Below are 18,622 nucleotides of genomic sequence, written 5' to 3' on the forward strand. Positions count from 1 at the left end.
GGTGAGGGACGCCACCGCAATAATGGGTGAAAACTCTGAGAATATGAACTACACACAGGCAGTGTGACCAGTTACGTCACTTATGTCCAGGTGTCCAAATGGTTTGGAGAGTTCCATCCCCAAATGAGGCAGGCACCCACCTTGACCTGGTGAGCCATCTTGTCTACCTCCCGATATATTCCTACGTAATAAGATGGGATAGGGAAGGGCGGGTTCACTAAGATGCCACTGCATGTGCACAGGAAGAAAGGTTAGCATTAAGGGTCTTGTGTTTTTAAAATCATTTTTCCTAAAATTTATTCTGATTTTTATGCACATATTTGCCTGCATGTATGTATGTGCACCAGTTGTGTGCCCGATGTCCAAGGAAGTCAGAAGAAGGTGTCGGATGCCCTGGAACTGGAGTCATAGATGGTTGCGAGCCTACGTATGGGTGCTGGAAACCAAATCGAACCTGGGTCCTCTGCAAGAGCAGCCAGTGCTCGTAACCACCGAGTCACCCCCCATCTCCTAGTCTGTGTGGTGCTTTCTTCTGATTTGTAGTCTTTTGTAACTTATGCTCATGAGCAGTGATGCTTCTGTAGCCAGAAAGGTTACTCTTCCTTTTCAGCTCGTGTGCACATATGTGCACACATGCACTACAGTGTGCACAGGGAGGTCAGAGGGCAGCAGGAGCTGGTTCTCCTCTCCCACCCCATGGGACCCAGGGATTACCCATGACAGCCATCTAGCCTGTCAAGTTAATTTTAGTTTTAAGAAAGCATATGTTTCATTAGATTCCCTGGGACTTCTGAGTTCCTTGAGGTACCAGTCCATATGAGACAGATCAGAGGACCAACCTAGGAGAGTCCTAGGGCAGTGAGGCAGGAATGTAAGCACTATCGTGCAATGTTAAACACCATCAGATGCTATTAAATCGTTTAGTTCCGTGCTGTGCTTTTGTTGAGTCTTTATTAAGTTTATTCCAAACATTCCTTTAATGTCCTCTGTGACTGACTAAAAACCAGGGGCAGGCTGTCTGATAGGCTCGTCCTCTGCCTGGCAGCCTGGAGCAGGGTACTGCCAGCCACACACACCCTTCCTGGTGACTGGCCCCCATGGTAGTCTGGCTGCTTTGGACCCATCACAGTCACCCCGAGGACACTCGAGCAGCTTCTGGGGACCACTACAAACACAGCTGAGTGCAGTCTGCTCCCGCCTTGGAAGGCAGCCTTTGAGGCTAGGCGAGCTTTGGTAAACTCTAACTAGCCCCGTAGCCATTTTCTCAGGACAGAGCGCTTTTCCTGGTGCAAATAGTCCATCAGTGTGTGTGTGTGTGTGTGTGTGTGTGTGTGTGTGTGTGTGTGTGTGTGTGTGAACATGTTTGCCATATCCCTTTGCTGGCTTTAGCTTGATTTTTCTAGTCAGCTGGAAGGCACCTCCCACACGGCTCCCTGGTGCTGCAGCATAAAGCACCAATCAAAGGTCTCTGACCGGTCTTCCTCTGTCTGTGCTCACTCTTCATCACTGCAGAAGGAGCAGCAGCAGTGGCCAAGGAGGCAGCACAGCCCCCAGGCTGTGGCAACTGCAGTGGGGACACAGTTGAGGAGCCAAGAGCAGGTAAGAGAGGGTGGAGAGTGGAAGAAACAGACTGTAAGAGTCACGGGCTAGAAACTGGGGGCCGAGGTTGCTGGAAAGTTTCAGGGAGCTGCTAGGGCATAAGGGTCTGGGGATTTCAGACACCCTAGGCATGACCGCTGTAACACGGTCACTGTAGGGCGGGAGTCCTAGCACCCCAAGTGGCTGATGAGTTCTAACCCTCGAAGGCATCATTTGCAGCTGCACTGGCTTTGCTGCTGCTGACCACTACAGCTGGAAGCCGAGGACTCCAGTGCCTGCAAAGTGTTGGGACTGCTGGGGATCAAGCCCAGAGCGGTAAGTTCATAGTTTTTCAGGCTTTGGGAGAAAAACATCTGTGTTTGCCATACCAGTTCCTGGGTTCTGCGCACTTAGGGCCCAGGACTACCCATCCGGAAAAAGCTTCCCGCCTACTCACAATGTCTATTTGGTTATGGCCAGGACCCCACACAGCCAACTGGTAACGTGTACGGCCTCTCAGTGTCCCACAGACCTTTACATATCATCCGCTAATGCACAGGAACCGAGGCGCGTGTGTGAGGGACGTGATCAGGTGACCATACATACCTGTCTGTGTGAGCTCTCCCATCTCACAAAGAGGATGGTTAGGGTAAAGAGGCAGGGAATTTAAGGGGCTTTCAAAAGAGGCTCCTGGTCCTTTCAACATGTGACTAACGAAAGCTTCTAGTTTAGGGTGATATGGCTTCCTAAAGGGGCAACACAGAGAAGCAGTGGTTAGAACACTCCAAAGTGGTCACGCGTCAGCACATCCAACCCCGTGTGTGTCACAGCCTCCACCGCCTCCCAGAACAGGTTCTGGGGCTCAGCAATTTTATAGTTTCAGTTTCTGGGCCAGACAGATGACTCTGAAGTTAACTCTCCCAGAGGACATGGGTTCGATTCCCAGCACCCATGTGGCAGTTCACAATCATCTGTAACTCTAGTCCCAGGGCGTCCAATGCCCTCTTCTGGCTCCATAGTGCATAGGCATACATGAAGGCAGAAACCAAACATAAACAACAATAAAGGGAAAACATCTCTTTATAAAGGTTACAATTTCATTCCGACTTGATGGGTACCTATCGACACAACGGAGGTCACTGAGTACCCAACCTCTGCTGAATACAATACTCTGGGATTTGGCATTGCCCTCCGCCGGCATGCCCCATACCCTGTTGCTTCTGGGTCACGTGGAGGCAGCAAGCTGTCCTGATTGTCCTCCTTTCCTACCCTGACACTTGTCCAGTCCTGTAGATTCTCCCACCTACTGTTTCTTCATCTTTCCTCCATCCTCACACAGCCACTCCCCGGGTTCTGACCTTAGACAGCCTGGCCTGCATGGCTGCAGGACCCTTGCTTACTAGCCTTCCTCAGTCTACCCTGCCCTTCTCCCCTTGCTTTCTCCTCTCTCATCGCTCACTGTCTGTTCACACTGCTACCTTCTGGCAAGGGGTGTGCACAGCTGTCCCTGTGCTTTAGGGCCCCTCGCAGAGACCTCCTTCCTTCTGACACCATGTTCTGGGCACACAGAGCGGGCCATCTTCCTTTACCCAGCATACAGCACGCTCCTCTTTTCCCATCTCCACCCTTTTATATGTCTGCATGGGAGATCTGCCAAATCCTTACTGTTCCTGATCTCTGGAAACATGTCTCTTTAGGGAATCATTAACTGAATAAGATAACAATGTCTATCTCTACAACCCTTTACAGACCATTATACATCTTGCATGTAAAATATCTCACTTAATGCTAGGTGGTAATGAATGCTAAGAAAAGCTTGTGAGAGCTGAGATTATCTGCTTCTGTCACAGAGTATATAAGGTAAGGACAAGCACACTGTATTTATTCCATCACTAATACACAATTTTCCTAGATAATGATAGGACCTATGAGTAGCACACTTTTTCTCTGCATCACTAAACAACCTGTGAATGCACACACCTTTTCTCTGAATAGTGAGATGGCCCACAAGTGTGTCCACGAGTTTTCCAACTGAAGCGATGTGGACAGATAGGGCCATTGGCAAGAAAACTGCATGCAAATTCACATGAAAGCAGCAGATAAACGGCTCTAATGGCAAACCCCACTGTCCCAATTAACTTTGGAAATATTTTCAAAACTGATGCCAAATAGATTTACATCTCTCAAAAGTAGAAAGCTGAAAAATTCCATCTTTTAAAAACAATGTTTTAAAATTAGAGTTTGCTAATCTAGACATGCAGTAGAGTCTAATAGCGCCCCTAGGATAGCTGCAGGGAACTATGTCTCATAAAAACAGAGCGCAATTTATTCTGCCTGAGGCTGAGCACATACATAAATGTTTTATAAACTAGGAAATAAAATGTCCAGGCCCACACACACGGCTGTCAACATGAATTCACATCAACAAAGGCTATCCATCAATGCAATTCAAATCTCCTGTTCTGGACCATTATTTCAGGTTGGTGACTTCTGAGGCGCTGAAAACACGTGCTGCCAATTTTAGAAATGAATTTTCACTACTGAATGTGTTTGCTGAGATGTTCCAGGTTCTCGGGGCATCTGTCTAATGATGCTGTGCTATCTAATGGTATTCATTACTACTTTCTTTTCTTTTTTTCCTATATTCGAACATTGGAGATTGAACCCTGAGCCTTGACTATGCTAAGCATGTCACACATGCTCTACCACCAAATCACACCCCAGTCCCTGCATTACAACATTTTGCCACAGATTAGAAATATGAAGATTCATGGAAGAGAAAGATTCACAGGGCGGATAACTAATGACTTATCTTTTCCATGGTAGGAGCACTAGGGAGCTGAGTCTTTAGAATCTGACCTGAATCCCACTGCCCAGGCCTGCACCCCTCATCCCTAGCTTTAACCCCCATATCTTGGAGTATATTGGGTAGATGCTCCATCCCTGTGTCCCAGAGCATTTATGGTAGATGCTCCATCCCTATATTCCGGAACATATCTGGTAGATGCTCCATCCCTGTATCCTGGAGCATATATGGTAGATGTTCCAAAACATGTGGGAATGAATTCAACTGTGACATGTCCCATTCTTAGATGTATTGTGAAAATACTATGTCCATTATCTTCCTTGACCCAGAATATTGAATATTATATCACCACAGCAGTTATTAAAATATGTAGATTTTAATGGGAATATTAAAAACAAAGGTGTGAGGTGAGGCTAGAATTGTATACCAAATTCTATTATTTCTTCTTGGTAACTTGTTTAGAACCCGCTGTTTCAACTGTGATCTGGGTTCTGCAGGCATGGTTACCCGAACCACGACAGCAAGGCTACTACTAGGAAGCACAATTTTAAAAGCTCACCTGGCTGGAAACCAGAAGGGATTCATACCACACCTAAAAACCTAGCAGACTAAAGAATGGCTGACTGCCTATGTCAACAAAACAAGCTTATAAAAAGACAACCCTGATGTACTTTCTTCAGGGTGCGCTTATCTGGGACTTTCTGTGTAACTCGATATGACCACTTGTCTGCTTTCCTCTCACCACAGGTTCAGCTTGAGAACATTCTAGTCTCATCTGATGCCATATGCTAAAGATGCTCAAATAAACCAGCATGTCAATGCCCCTAAGCCCAAACCAGACAACCCCCAGAGTTTGGAGAAAGCGCAGAGGCAATGCTGGAGCTGGACCATAACCTCTCTCCTTGGGTCCTGGGAGCAACAGCACTATCAGCAATGTACCTCCTCTTTCTCAGCCCACCCAACCCCTCCTGCAGCTCACCCCTCCCACATGACCAAGGTCACCCCTCAGTCTCTGAGGCCATTCTCTGTCAATCTCTCAAGTAATAACAAATATCTGTACTAGGTACTTGTGTGGTAAGAGCAATGGACAAGAGTAAGAGAAATGTCTGAATCAGGGAGGGAGCTTCCATTTCAGCCTGGGGAAACAACCGGCCAAGAATAGTAAGTGTGCATGTATAGGAGACAGAGACAGACAGAGAGAATGAATGAGAATAACAGAGGCTACGGCAAAAGAAGGAAGGAGAGGAGACTGCAGTAGGGGGGGCACCCTGTTATTTTAAGTGTTCTAAGTAGGTAATGACTGAGCCAAGGAAATAAGAAATGGCCATAAAGCTGTCTGTGTAAGTATTTCCTGGAGAGAGGAGACCGTTGGGCAACAGTGTGCCTGGAGAGTAAGCTAGAAGTAGCACACCCAAGGGTGACCTGAAGTGATCTGAATGAAAATGGCCCCCATAGACCGACAGGGAATGGCACTATTAAGAGGTGTGGCCCTGTTGGAGGAAGTGTGTCACTGGAGGGCTTTGAGGTTTCAGAAGCTCAAGCCAGACTAACGGTTCTCTTTCTTCCTGCTGCCTGCTGATCCAGATGTAGAACTCTTGGCTCCTCCAGCACCATGTCTGAAACCGCTGAACTATAAGCCAGCCCCAATTAAATGTTTGTCTTTTTAAGAGTTGCTGTGGTCATGGTATCTCTTTCACAGCAATAAAACCCTAACTAAGTCACTACCCTGAGCTGGGTTGAGTTGCTGGCTCAGGCCCAAGTGCGCTACCAAAGTCTTTTCCATTCTAGTTTTTCCTCCATTTCCTTCTCTTCTTTCTCTGCTAAAATGGTCACCTGGGCTGGCTTCCACTTGCTGAGGACCAGGGAGAATCAGACCTGGCATGTAAGTGGCTCCCCAGGGTGGGAGAGCCTGCTGCTGCAAGGCCTCAGATGCTGACTCACCCTGTTACCCCAGGCCAGCCACCCTGGTCCTAGTGTCACTCAAGCAGGCCCAGCTTTGCAAGCTGCAGGCCCTTTGCACCTTCTGGTCCCTCTATCTAGAACATTCTCTCCTCAGGTCCTCACAGGACTAGCTCCTCCACTACATTTACACGACTGCGGGTGTGCTACCCTGTGACCTGGCCCAGGAAAGGAGCATGAATCTAAAATTTGTCATGTGAATGCTTGGAAGAGTTGTTTTTCTTCTTGGATATAGAAAAGCATGTTCATCTTTACGAATGCAAAAAGGGCATTTAAAAACACAGTACTCACATGGCTAATACTGTTTGGTCAAAAGTGAGACCCCAGCCCTTAACACCCCTATTTCCAAAGAGTCTGGAATGTAATATTGAGTTGGAAGCATCACCCCAGCCCCTGGCCTGGAACTTGTCAAGCACTTGGACTTCAATTCCCAGCCTGCCAAGTGCTGACCCCTCCTCAGGGAGGGTCAGGATCACTCCCACAGGGTATTTAGGCTCATGCTGGAAGAAGGAACACATGGTTTTTGGGTTTTGCATGTGCTCTCCTCGGTCTTCCCCCTGCCATGCTCCTGGCCATCAGAGAGCGCGGCATTCATTAAATGTGGGCATTTTTGATTTGATCTAATCTGGTCTGATTGGAGTTCTTTGCTCCGGTGGAGAGGCTCAGTTAGGATATATTCCTAACAAGTACCGTTAATGCTGACTAACTGCAATGCCAGCAGAATTCAAACAGACCTCTCATAGTACAGCACACAGCACTCATGGAGAGTCAGCTTCCACTACAAAGACTATGGGGCACAGCACTGTGCATAGGCACTCTGAGGCAACAGACTTATATGGGCACATCTAGCTCCCACCACTGGACAAGACACTCCCTATGATGGACCAGAGTAATGGGCACCTTCCAGGCCTCGCTGCGAAGTAGGAAACCACAAAATTACTAATTTATGAACCAAAACAGGAGCTGGGAAGGCAGCAGGCACTGCTGGGGGACCAGAGCAGGTTCACACACCGAGTGCCTACTCACTCCTCCTTTAAGTACATGTTTGCCCTGATAAGCCAACTCTTACTGTGTTTAAAGATGGGATTAGTTAAACTATGTTAAGTACAGTAGCGACTCCTTTATCTGGGGGTGGGGGGGAGTTGCTGGAAGCCACAGATAGCCCAAACCCCTGCCTCTGTGGTGCTCTTTCCTGTGTAAACAATACCCACGATAAGACTTCATTTCTAATTCTGGTATGGTGACAGATTACAGGACCAGTGAGAAGACAGCAGGCTCCACAACACACTGCAAACGTGTGAATGGAGTTTTCTATTTGATGTGGCTAATACCAGAAACAACTGAAATGGAGGAAAAGTCAGATGGAGGAAGAGGGCTGCTCCAGTTAAACATCTGCATTGTGCTCTCTCTCACAAAGGGTTTAGGACAGCTCCTGCAAACACAAAATAAACACTGAAGTAAGGAATGAGGTTGATTGGGGGGCAGCTTGTAGGGACTGAACCGGCTCTGGAAATGACACCACCAGAGGGAAAGAGCCAAGGCCTAGGTGGCCTCAAGGCTGCTGTAGGCAATGCTATGTCACCGCAGATGAAGCTTCTGTGTGAACAAGACCATACACTTGCTCCCTCCTTTATTTAGATAGGTAGGATGGATATAAGGAAGGCAAGACTGTCCCTTGTTCCAGGATGGAGTATAGTGAGTGGTCCTCTGAGAGGGGAAGCAATCTGCCCAGCGTCAAACAGGCTGCACAGGATACAATGGCCAAGACTCAAATCTATCAGGAGGAGGATGGTGACAGGAACATAAAACTGGCATAGTCTGGGCTGGCAAGCAGGAAGTACCGCATATACCATAGTAATGACACAACTTAAGTTTTAAGAAGTGGTTAGCATTTTATAAAGCACTCCTGAATAGTAAAGAATTATAGATAAGCAATAAAGACAAACCCAGATGAGTCATAGTGTTGGATAAATGTAGGCTTGGAAGAGAGAAGAAAAAGAGTATAGAGAGTCATAAAATAACATTAATGCTATTTTAAAAAGGGGTAGTCATATTAGATTTTCTAGATGTATAGAGATATATTTCAATTAGATAGGTATTCTTCAAATCTTTCAGAGGCCTTCAGAATACGGCATCTGCTCCTGGCAGCACAAGCTACTTCAAGAGGAAGATGGGCATCAAAGAGTCTCCTTATGGAGTTGGTTAGCTATTTGGGCAAGAAACTGCTCTTGCCTGGACTTCTTGATAAACTGAACATGCAGGACCCACAGAAAATTGACTGCTGAGCTTGTCTAAAGGTGAAACCATTCTTTGGGGTTCCTGCTACATGAAAGAATCTGCTAGACATTCTGTAGGACATAGATATAGGTGGAACTGTCTTTGAAATTTTCTGCTTCATGGAAAAGTCTGCTGGATACTATGGGCCTGTGGGCTGAAGATGGATGTCCCAACAATACAGAAGAACTTTGGGTTACTGTTCAGGTGACAAGATGTCTCTGTCAATTCTAGAGTTTTGGAAGTTTGCTTGCAATGCACTTCCTGTTTACTTAGGTAATATTATATCCTTCTGGAGTCTTTGATAGAGTTGAAGAATTTATAGTTACAGTTTTCCTTGGTTATGATAAAAGATAAAGTAAATATAAATGTTGTAACTGTAATTCTTGCTTAATACCTGTTTTGTTATATGTAATTTTACTATGTTAAAGCTAAAATACCTTTCTTTTTCTTTTAAACAAAAAAGGGGAGGTGATGTGGGATTTTTCTCTGTATACTGTGATTACCATTAATAAATAAAGAAACCTCTTTGGGCCTATATATAGCAGGGCAGAATTTAGCTAGGTGGGGAAAATCAAACTGAATGCTGGAAGAAAGAAGGGTGGAGTCAGGGAGAAGTCATGGAACCCAACAGGAGACAGGAGTGCTGAAACTTTGCTGGTAGGCCATGACACATGGGATGGGGGCTGCTTCCTGGAAGAGGGATGTCTTAGTTAGGGTTTCTATTGCTATGAAGAGACACCATGACCATGGTAACTCTTATAAAGGAAATATTTAATTGAGGTGGCGGCTTACAGTTTCAGAGGTTTAGTCTATTATCATCATGGTGGGACATGGTAGCATGCAGGCAGACATGGTGCTGGAGCTAAGAATCCTATATCTTGGTTGTTAAGCAACAGAAAGCAAACTGAGGTGATGGGTGGTATCTTGAGCATATATGAGACCTCAAAGCGTGTCCCCATAGTGACACACTTCCTCCAACAAGTCCACACCTACTTTAACAAGGCCACACCTCCTAGTAGTGCCACTCCCTTGTGGAGGTCATTTTCTTTCAAACCACCACAAGGGAACCTCTAATGAGGTCTTGAAGACACTGTGCAAGAGGGATGACAGGGAGGGATAACTCCAGTGGGAGGCGACAGCGGGCACAAGCTACGACGGTGTTACAGGAAGCAGGGTGCTGGGGAGACGGGAGTCTTAGTGGAAAGTCTGGACACCAGGCTGGAGTGAGGGCTCAGCCTGGAGGGGGAGAGCCAGTGTCCCCACAGTCCCCTAGCAGGAGACCCTACCTACACACCTTGTTTACTCAATGTAGCAAAGATGACACAGGTACCCAGGCTACCAGCACTGCAGTCTCTGGCATGAGAGAAGAATGAACAAACCCCACGGTCTTTCTACCTAAAATGCTTCACTTACTATTCCCCAAACTTCAGCCCATGAAGAGTTATCTGAAATCCAGATTTGTGTCTTCAAACAACAGCCCTGGCTGCAGACAGGCTCCACCGGGCTGGTCCTGCCTAGGCCGGCTGGCACCCCAGGACCATTCCATCAAAATAACGTCCCCACTGGGCACTTCCCTACGTCTCCTGGTCCCATTCAGTAAGGATAGATGCTACGTACCCCCAGACACACTGGCTACGGCCAAGCCATCGTTTATTGCTAACTGTGCTTCTAATTTCCATACACGCAATTTCCATTCTCTGTTCAATTATTTTTCATCCTGAGGGCTTTCAACTAAGACAGCGCTGTCTCTAATGCTGTGAAAAATTAAATGGCTGAAATACTGCCCTATACGCATCATCTTCACAGCTGTCATGTGAACACTCCTTCCTCCTGTGAATCGTTCAGCTCCTCACCCCAGCCCTGCCTGCTGAGCTTGGCCATTTCCACCTCAGAGGCGGGAAGCTGAGCTCCGAGAGACTAGCGGACTTGCCTGCTGCCTCCACGGAACAGCTCCTCGGTGGGTGACTCCTAACCCAGGGCTCACTGTATCTCATCTTCCTTAAAATGAAGAACAGAACAAGGGAATGGGCCTCAGACTGAACTAGGTTCAGGCCTCAGTGTATTTTTTGGGTTGCCTGAGATGCCCTCTCTGCTCTGGGCCTGTCTCAATTCAGACATTCCCTCCTGCAGGAAGGTGCGCGGCCGAGAAGAGTCAGGAAGCCAGATGAAATGGAAAATGCATACAAAACTTAAGACTTGGCAGATCTGAAAGTTACATGACTCACAGGCCTTGTCCTGAAGTTTTAACAGTAGTGAATACCCACTAAGGGGGAAGAAGGGGTGATGGAGCTGCCTGCACACTGTTCAGGAGGCCACAGGAAACAACTTTTCAAAGTCATCACCCAAGCTGGGGTGGGCTTTTCAGTGAAGCAGCTGCCTTTGACTAACCCATGATCCCCAATAAAATCACTGGCTCACCAAGCTGGATTTGGGCAGATTTTTGCTCTGTCGTCAGTGCCCTATCTGGGTGGAATAGATGTTTGTTTGTATGTACCAAAGGAGTCAGACAGCAGCATGCCATGCAAGACAGTGAATACGTTGAACAGTTCACAGTCACCAAACCATAGTTAACTCCTCCTTCCCATGATGCTCTGCTGTACAGAACCCAGCAGAGGGCATGAAAACGGCTCTTATAAAAAGTGCAATTTACCTGCTAGCCACTAGAGTGCAGTCAATTTCTGGTCGCTTGGTTTTGGGAATGGCATATAGTGGGTACCTGTCTCCATGGCGAATGAACACATGAACCGAGACCAGCTTATAATGATGCGGGGCGTGACCTGTGAGAGACACATCTTCCAGTCACCACACAACAAACAGTGTTTTAGCATGGGTGGCGCATGCCCGGGCTGGGGGACCAGGGAGCTAGTAACCAGGGCAATCCAGAAATAGCAGAGCTGCTACTGAGGGGCCTGAACTGGAGGAAGGGCCACTGTGCTGGGTGGGAGGGTGATGCTAAAGAACCCTAAAGGTGGGACAAAGGGGCGTGAGAGGGTTTGGCATGTCCCAGGATTCCCAAGGTAACTGTGAGATGACCAAAGGTTGGTGAGACATACACATGACGAGCAATGTCTCATGTACACATGACGACCAATGTCTCACACGCAGAGACTGGGGGAGGCCCACAAAAATCCTAGCAACAGACTTCTGCTTTAAATCCTCCAAGGAACACAGCAGAACACCAATACATGCATCCCAGAGCACCCGTTGATACACTGGGCCAATACATGCATCCCAGAGCACCCGTTGATACACTGGGGAAACTGAAACTTGATGGGGACACTATTTCATACTCCTTTACAGCAAGACTCCAGGTCCTGTGGACACGTTAAGTATACTGTAGATTTACACTGAGAGCTGAGTAGCCAAGGGGGCGGCCACCTTCAACGCCCTGTCTGCCTTGCCCACACCTCACCAGGGACCAGCGACTTCCCCCTATACTCAGTAGAGTATGCTAAAACCCAGGAGCCCCTCTTTGGGCACGGGGTAGTGGCTCTGAAGAATCTGAGCCCAAGCTGGCCACTTCTTATGCCAGCATGATGCTGCTTAGAGAACTTGGTCCCCGGGGTGTCTACTTGCGTACTGAGCTCCAGGTCCTACCTTCCATGCTGTGCTCGGCTACACTCGGAATGTTGCAGTAGAGAAGCGCTTCATACACCGGGTCTACGGTGGGCGGCTCTGTCACCGGGTCCGGCATGATCCTCTTCCGACTCTTGCCGCCTCCTCCGTCCTTTGCTGTGGACACCGGGATGAGGTGGACTGCAAGGAGAACGGACAGATGAAGAGGCTGCTGGATCCGCTGCTGCGGCCTGAGGAGGCCCGAATGTCACTGGAAGGAGTCCCTTCTTCAGTCAGGGCAGACCTTAGCGGATTAAGAAGTCAGTCTCCAGAAGTGTACCTGGGACTTCCTGAGTAATGGCACTCCCTTCCGCGCCCCGCCAACAGAGGCGAGAACTTATTCCACACTCTCAAGTTCCCGGACTCAACCCCTCTTCTCAATAAGCTTTTAGCTCCTGTAACTGTATGAAGGAAATCATTGTCTACTGGCGCCTGCTAAGTGCTAAGTGTGTGTGTGTGTGTGTGTGTGTGTGTGAGAGAGAGAGAGAGAGAGAGAGAGAGAGAGAAAGAGAGAGAGAGACACCTGGATGAATAGCATCCGACCACACTCTGCGGTCCCTAGGGCCCTATCTTGGCAATCTGCTCACTAGTCCTCAGGAAGGAGCCTGACCGAGGCACACATGTGCAGTGAATGGACTCGGTCCATGAGTCTGCCTAGGCCGGCTCCCCCACCATGTGTCTGCCTAGGTTGGCTCCCCCACCATGTGTGGCTCATGCAATATGCAATGGTTTGTCTATCTGGCATCCATCGTTCTATCAGTGAGCGCAAGGCCCCACGGGAGGCCGGCCGAGCTGACATATGAACTAGTGAAGGTGGTGACAGGGCACCCATAATCCTTTCCTTGTGGGCTAGGAGCGGCTCGTCACGCTCTTCGAGGGGCAGGCTGGGGCTACCCAGCCATCTGTCTGTCTTTCCACGGATAGCCTGTCTTAGCAGTTCCCAGTCCTTGCATGGTAGAGCAACGGTTTTGCAGTTTCACGGTTTCTAGAGATCCCCGCACAGTGGCAGTCATAGTTCCAGCATTTACTAGTGGAGGACATGCTTGTAAACAGGCGAGCCTGCAAACCTAGCTAACCTCGAAGAGGTTTACCAACCACCACAATAATAATAAAAACCTATTTACTTATTTACTTTTATATATACACATGTACCCACACAATAGCTGAAACAGAGACTAATCACTAGTCTACATCAGCTTACATTCTCCAATTTCTTCTACATAACTATCTAAAAGTTCCCCTTGCCAAATATGTTACAGACAAAGATGAAAGAGAGTGAATACATAAAGAGAAAACATTCGCAACATACATAACAGACAAGTGACTGATATCCCGAGTACAGAGGAACGCTACAGCTAAAGAGCCAGGGAAGGAGACAAACAGAGCCAATCCCAACAGCCAACTTCAGAAGTCCCCAGAATCCTTAACAGTTCCAACACTGAAAGTTCAAAGTCCAAGTATCACCTGGAATTCAAGGCAATCTCTTAGCTGTGAGCTCCTATAAAATAAAAAGTAAGTTACACATTACAATATACAATGGCACAGCACAGCCAAGGTCCACGGGCAGCTAGGGATGGAGCCTGGCTCTAGGGATGGAGCCTGGCTCCGCTGGACCACAGCTGCATCAGGTTCTCAGTACTGACCCTAAGGCAACATTTTCCAAGGCAGCTGCTTTGAGAAGCAGGGAACCCCTCAGGATCTCCTCAGTGGAGGATCTCTCCTTTCAAGATGGAGCCTACAATGGACTTGCCCTCGGGACACCTTCCCTGCAGTCTCAGGGCACAGCAAGAGGTAACTCTTCATGGGTGATAATCCTCTTAGCAATTATAGCTGCTTCTCACCACCTGTCTTGTCTACAGCCTTAAACTCCCTCCCTCCCCTGCCCAACGGCACATTTTCCACCTTTTCTCCACTTGCCGCTTCCCTCACAACAGAGCTGAATAAAAGCAATGTGCGGTAACCACAACACAGCCGGACTGCTGCACCATCTTGAAACTTCCTCTGCCAAACAAGTCACTTTTAAATTCAACTCTACCAGAGTTCTCAGGACAGGAGCAGACGGCAGCCAGATTCTCTGACAGAACAGAACATGAATAGTTTGTGGTGGTTTGAATAAAAATGGCCCCATAGGCTCATAGGGACTGGCACTATTGGGAAGTGTGACCTTGGAGGAGGAAGGGTGTCACTGGGGGAGAGCTTTGAGGTCGCAGATGCTTAAGCCTGGCCAGTGGTCCACTGACACTTCCTGCTGTCTGAGAATCCAGATGTAGAACCCTGCTTCGCCAGCACCACATCTGTTTGCATGCCACTACACTTCCTGCCATAACAATAATAGACTAAACCTCGGAAACTGTAAGCCAGTCTCAATTAAATGCTTTACTTTGTAGGAGTTGCCGAAGTCATGGTGTCTCTTCACAGTAAGAGAACCGGTAACTAAGACAGTCGTTTCCCCCCCACCTCCGCTGCCCCCAATCCCAGCAAAAGACACTCCCTAACTCAGTTTCTCACAGAATCCTTGTTCCCCTCTGAAACCACATGAACCGGCCACCTCTCTCAGCATCCTGAAGCTCTCTCCAGAATCACACATTAAGAACTCTTAAGAGTATTCAAGGACTTTTCTAACCCAAACTCTTCCACAAAGCAGTTCCTAAGGCTATAGAATCAGATTTATCCCCGCAATACCCCACTTCACGGCTATGACATAATATCTCAAAGAAGCAATTTACGGAAGGAATAATTTCTTTTGGCTTACAAAGGAGATACATTCCACCACGGCAGAGAAGGCGCTGTGGCAAGAGCAGCAGGCCGGCGGGTCCACAGTCAGGAAACAGAGAACAACAAAGACTTGAACCCATCACCCTCTCTCCTTTTTATTCAGCCAGGATCCCAGATCCCAGAATTAGGTACCACCTACTCAACCTACTCTAGAAAGTAGCCCCTCACAGACATGTCCAGAGATTTGATCCTATGATGATTTCAAATCCTATCAAGTTGACAAGATTAACCATCACACAGAGTATTCAGGCATTTGTTCCCTGTGCAAGATCCCAGCAACGTATTAGGACATGCACCACGATGCCATGGTGCTTTCATCTGGGGGATGGAAGGAACAAGTGAACAAGTACTTTGTTTTCCTATAAATATCTGTATCAATTTAACATAGATACATTTACAGTAGTCACATATTACATGCATTCTATATGCATAAACACACATTTATTACTAGTTCTTAATATACATAAATATATTTACGGGCTTTACTAAAACAACAATAAAAACTTTTGGAGTTGGCCATTCCCCAGTTCAGGATTTGGCTGTAGCTAGAACCTATGTCTTCCCATGGCTGGGAGATGTTAGAGAGGCCAAGGCACTGTTCGGTTGCCTGGAGCTAATTTACTGTGGGGAGACTGGTAACAAAGCAGATGTCCCACGGTGGCATCTCAATGGTTGGCCCTTCTGACTGTGTAGTACCTTCTGATCTTTGCTTTGTAAGGAAATCTTTTGAAATCCAGCTCCATGATAGCTTGTAGCTCGCTTGCTTTGTGGAGGTCAACTGGGGACCCTGGTGGTTGGATCCAAGTGACCCACACATGACTCAAAGAAGCAGTGGTTTGAAAACCACAGATGACTAGGCCATGATCTAGAAAGATCTTTGCTGCTTCCTCTGGCACTGGGGCTCCGTCTTGTCCATTATTCCACTTGCTGAGATGGCCCTATGCTGTTTGCGACTCTGAATCATCCACAAGGAACTCTCTGAAGAATCCTCCAGACACCCAGTAAGCATGGGGCTCTCATGCATGGGGTGCATGTGTGTGACATCCCCTCAACTCTTTCTTCACCCCATTGGCATGCGTGCTGCTGAGAGCCCACCCCCTAGGATGTCTCATTCATGGTCCTGTTTGCTTATAATTCTGCCCACCCCAATTCCTGTTGCTTGAATCTGCAGGAGCTGGCTCTTCCAGGAAGTCCCCCCTGAGTTTGTAAGGGGTTTCCACATCCCTCTCCCATATGAAGTCTATCTAGCTTCTGCTATTAGGGCTGCTTATACCAGGGGTGCCCCAGTATGCTATTCCACCACCCCCAAAGCCTCTCCCATGTCTATGCACCCTAACGGCAGGCAGAGGACAGCCCTTTCAGAAAAGCTTGCTGAGCTGAGGTCTGCTCTGAGCCACACACTGCATTTTGATTTGTGTGTCCATGAGTCTTCTGGACTCACTGAGCAGCCTAGAGAGGGAAGGCTGGAGACCGGCTTTCCTGGTTCTGAGAGGCTGCTGTGTAGCCGACTGCTGTGGTCAGCAACCTGGCTCAGGACTTACCTCAGACCTCTGAGATACCTGGTCCAATTGATCCATACGGGGTGACACACAGGGGCCCTCTTTAATGAATGCTGGTTGGGGAGGAGGCTTGGAGGGGCAGGTCCTTTTGAGGCTGGAGGATGCTGCCATCCTTGCATTGTGCCACTTGCCACATGAGCTCTTGGGGGCCAGCTCTTCTGTCCTGGGCACAGTGAGTAGAGGGGTGGGCTCAGAGGTTGGGCACACAGAAGCTATCTGGAGCCTGGGATCTGAGGCAGCATTAGTCCCATCAGCCCTTGCCGCGTCTCACCACCCCCTTCCCAGGACAATTAGAAAGGTTGCTGTCCCAAAATCAGGCAGTGGTGGTGCACACCTTTAATCCCAGCACTCAGGAGGCAGAGGCAGGCGGGTCTCTATTAGTTCAAGGCCACTCTGGTCTATAGGACAGCCAGGACGGTTACACAGAAAAACTGTCTCAAAAACAAAACAAAACGAAACCAAAACCCCACTGCTGTCCCAAAGCAGAGGATGAAAAGGAGAGAGGTACAGTGGGGGGTGGCATCTGGACTCAGAGTGGGCAGATAGATGGAAAAGGATCAGGAGCTCTGCTGTGTAGGTGGAAACATCCTTGCGGGTGAGCATGCGCCCTGAGGCTACAGGGTCACTGTAAGGAACACGCGTGACAGAGAACGTGCTGCCTGACTGCTCACGACGTGCACGTTCCCTGCAGTGTGATCAATTAGCCACCTCGCCTCCTCCATCACTATTCATCCTGTCCACACCCCATACTGCTTGAAAAAAGATGCCAACAGGCTCTCAAACAAATGACAGAGAAGATTTCCTTTCAGGCTTCTGCTCCAGTCCCTGTGGTGGTCTGATTAGGAATGGCCCCCACAGGCTCATATATTTGAATGCTTGACCATTAGAGAGTGGCACTACTTAACAGGGATTAGGAGGTGTGGCCTGGTTGGAGTGGGTGTGGCCTGGTTGGAGTAGGTGTGGCCTGGTTGGAGGAAGTGTGTCACTGGAGGTGGGCTTTGGTGTTTCAAATGCTAAAGCCAGGCCCAGGGTCTCTGTCTTCCTGCTGCCTGCCAATCCGGATTCCAGATGTAGAGTTCTCAGCTGCCTCTCCAGCACCGTGTCTACCTGCGTGCCACCATGCTTTGCACCATGCAAATAGTGGACTAAACCTCTGAAGCTGTTAAGCCAGCACCAATTAAATGCTTTTGAGGAGTTGCCGTGGCCATGGTGTCTCTTCACAGCAACAGAAACCCTAACTAAGACAGTCCCCCACTCTCAGAAGCAAACAGCAAACTTCTTAGAAGCAGGATGACAAAATGAACCCCTTCCACATTCTCTCTCTCCACCCAGGCCTCCAGTGGCTGGTGCTGTGACGTGGCTCAACTGGCCCTAATCCTGGGCACAGTACCATCAGCCAGGAAGTGCACCATTGGTGGCAGTGGGGTGGGAGTCAAAGAGATTCCTGAAGGCCACAAGCCCAGCTCTAACTCCTCAGGCTGATGCCTATGCCTCTTATTAGTAAATAAGAAACGGGAGTGAAAAACACTTCTATCTTAAGGGAAGGGGCGGGACTTCCCAGAATGGCACCTTCTGTGCCCCCTGGTCACTGGCTTCACTGGTTTGGGAGCACAGGAAAGGTAGAGTAGAGACCTGCTAGGGAGGAAATGCTGAGATGGTCCATGAGTGGTCACCACCATCTTCAGACAAATGCTAGTTAACAGGAACTTGGCCCAGTTGCCAGAGCTATGAACTTCTTTGAAGCAAAACCTGCATCCGATGATTACATTTTGACTTTTGTTGATGCTATTTCTGGACCCATAGGATGGAAGAAATGGCCCGGAGTCAGAGCTATTAGAACTTCCCAGACAGTCCCTTTGCCAACAGCTCCTGGCTGGCCCTCAGTCATAAATGGCTCAGCAGGTATGCTTCAGCCAAGTGTCTGGGGCCTGCTCACTATTGGGAACATCTCTCTGCCTTGCACAGACTCAAGTCAGGGTCCTTCCTCCAAACTGCCACGCCAGTGTCTTATGGTGTCAGCTCATCTCCCCACATCAAGGTCTTGACCCCGAGA

The 18,622-nt window shown here is 48.3% G+C and overlaps 1 protein-coding gene across 6 annotated transcripts in view; it reads right to left on the bottom strand.

The window, feature by feature from the left end:
* Pxylp1 (2-phosphoxylose phosphatase 1) overlaps nucleotides 1–18,622 on the bottom strand; it is a 63,834-nt gene that overhangs the window by 3,110 nt on the left and 42,102 nt on the right. For 5 of the 6 annotated variants that reach the window (XM_048452564.3, XM_048452562.3, XM_048452563.3 and 2 more), the window contains 3 exons: nucleotides 12,218–12,376; nucleotides 11,271–11,397; nucleotides 2,185–2,324 (listed from right to left, as the gene is read on the bottom strand). In XM_048452564.3, coding sequence (XP_048308521.1) covers nucleotides 2,185–2,324; nucleotides 11,271–11,397; nucleotides 12,218–12,376 — 426 coding nt within the window. Of the gene's footprint in view, nucleotides 1–2,184; nucleotides 2,325–11,270; nucleotides 11,398–12,217; nucleotides 12,377–16,551; nucleotides 16,733–18,622 lie in introns of all 6 variants that reach the window. The other variant, XM_048452567.3, reaches the window with a different exon arrangement.

This window comes from Myodes glareolus, chromosome 4 (genome assembly GCF_982192425.1).
Source record: "Myodes glareolus chromosome 4, mMyoGla1.1, whole genome shotgun sequence".
NCBI lineage: Eukaryota > Metazoa > Chordata > Mammalia > Rodentia > Cricetidae > Myodes > Myodes glareolus.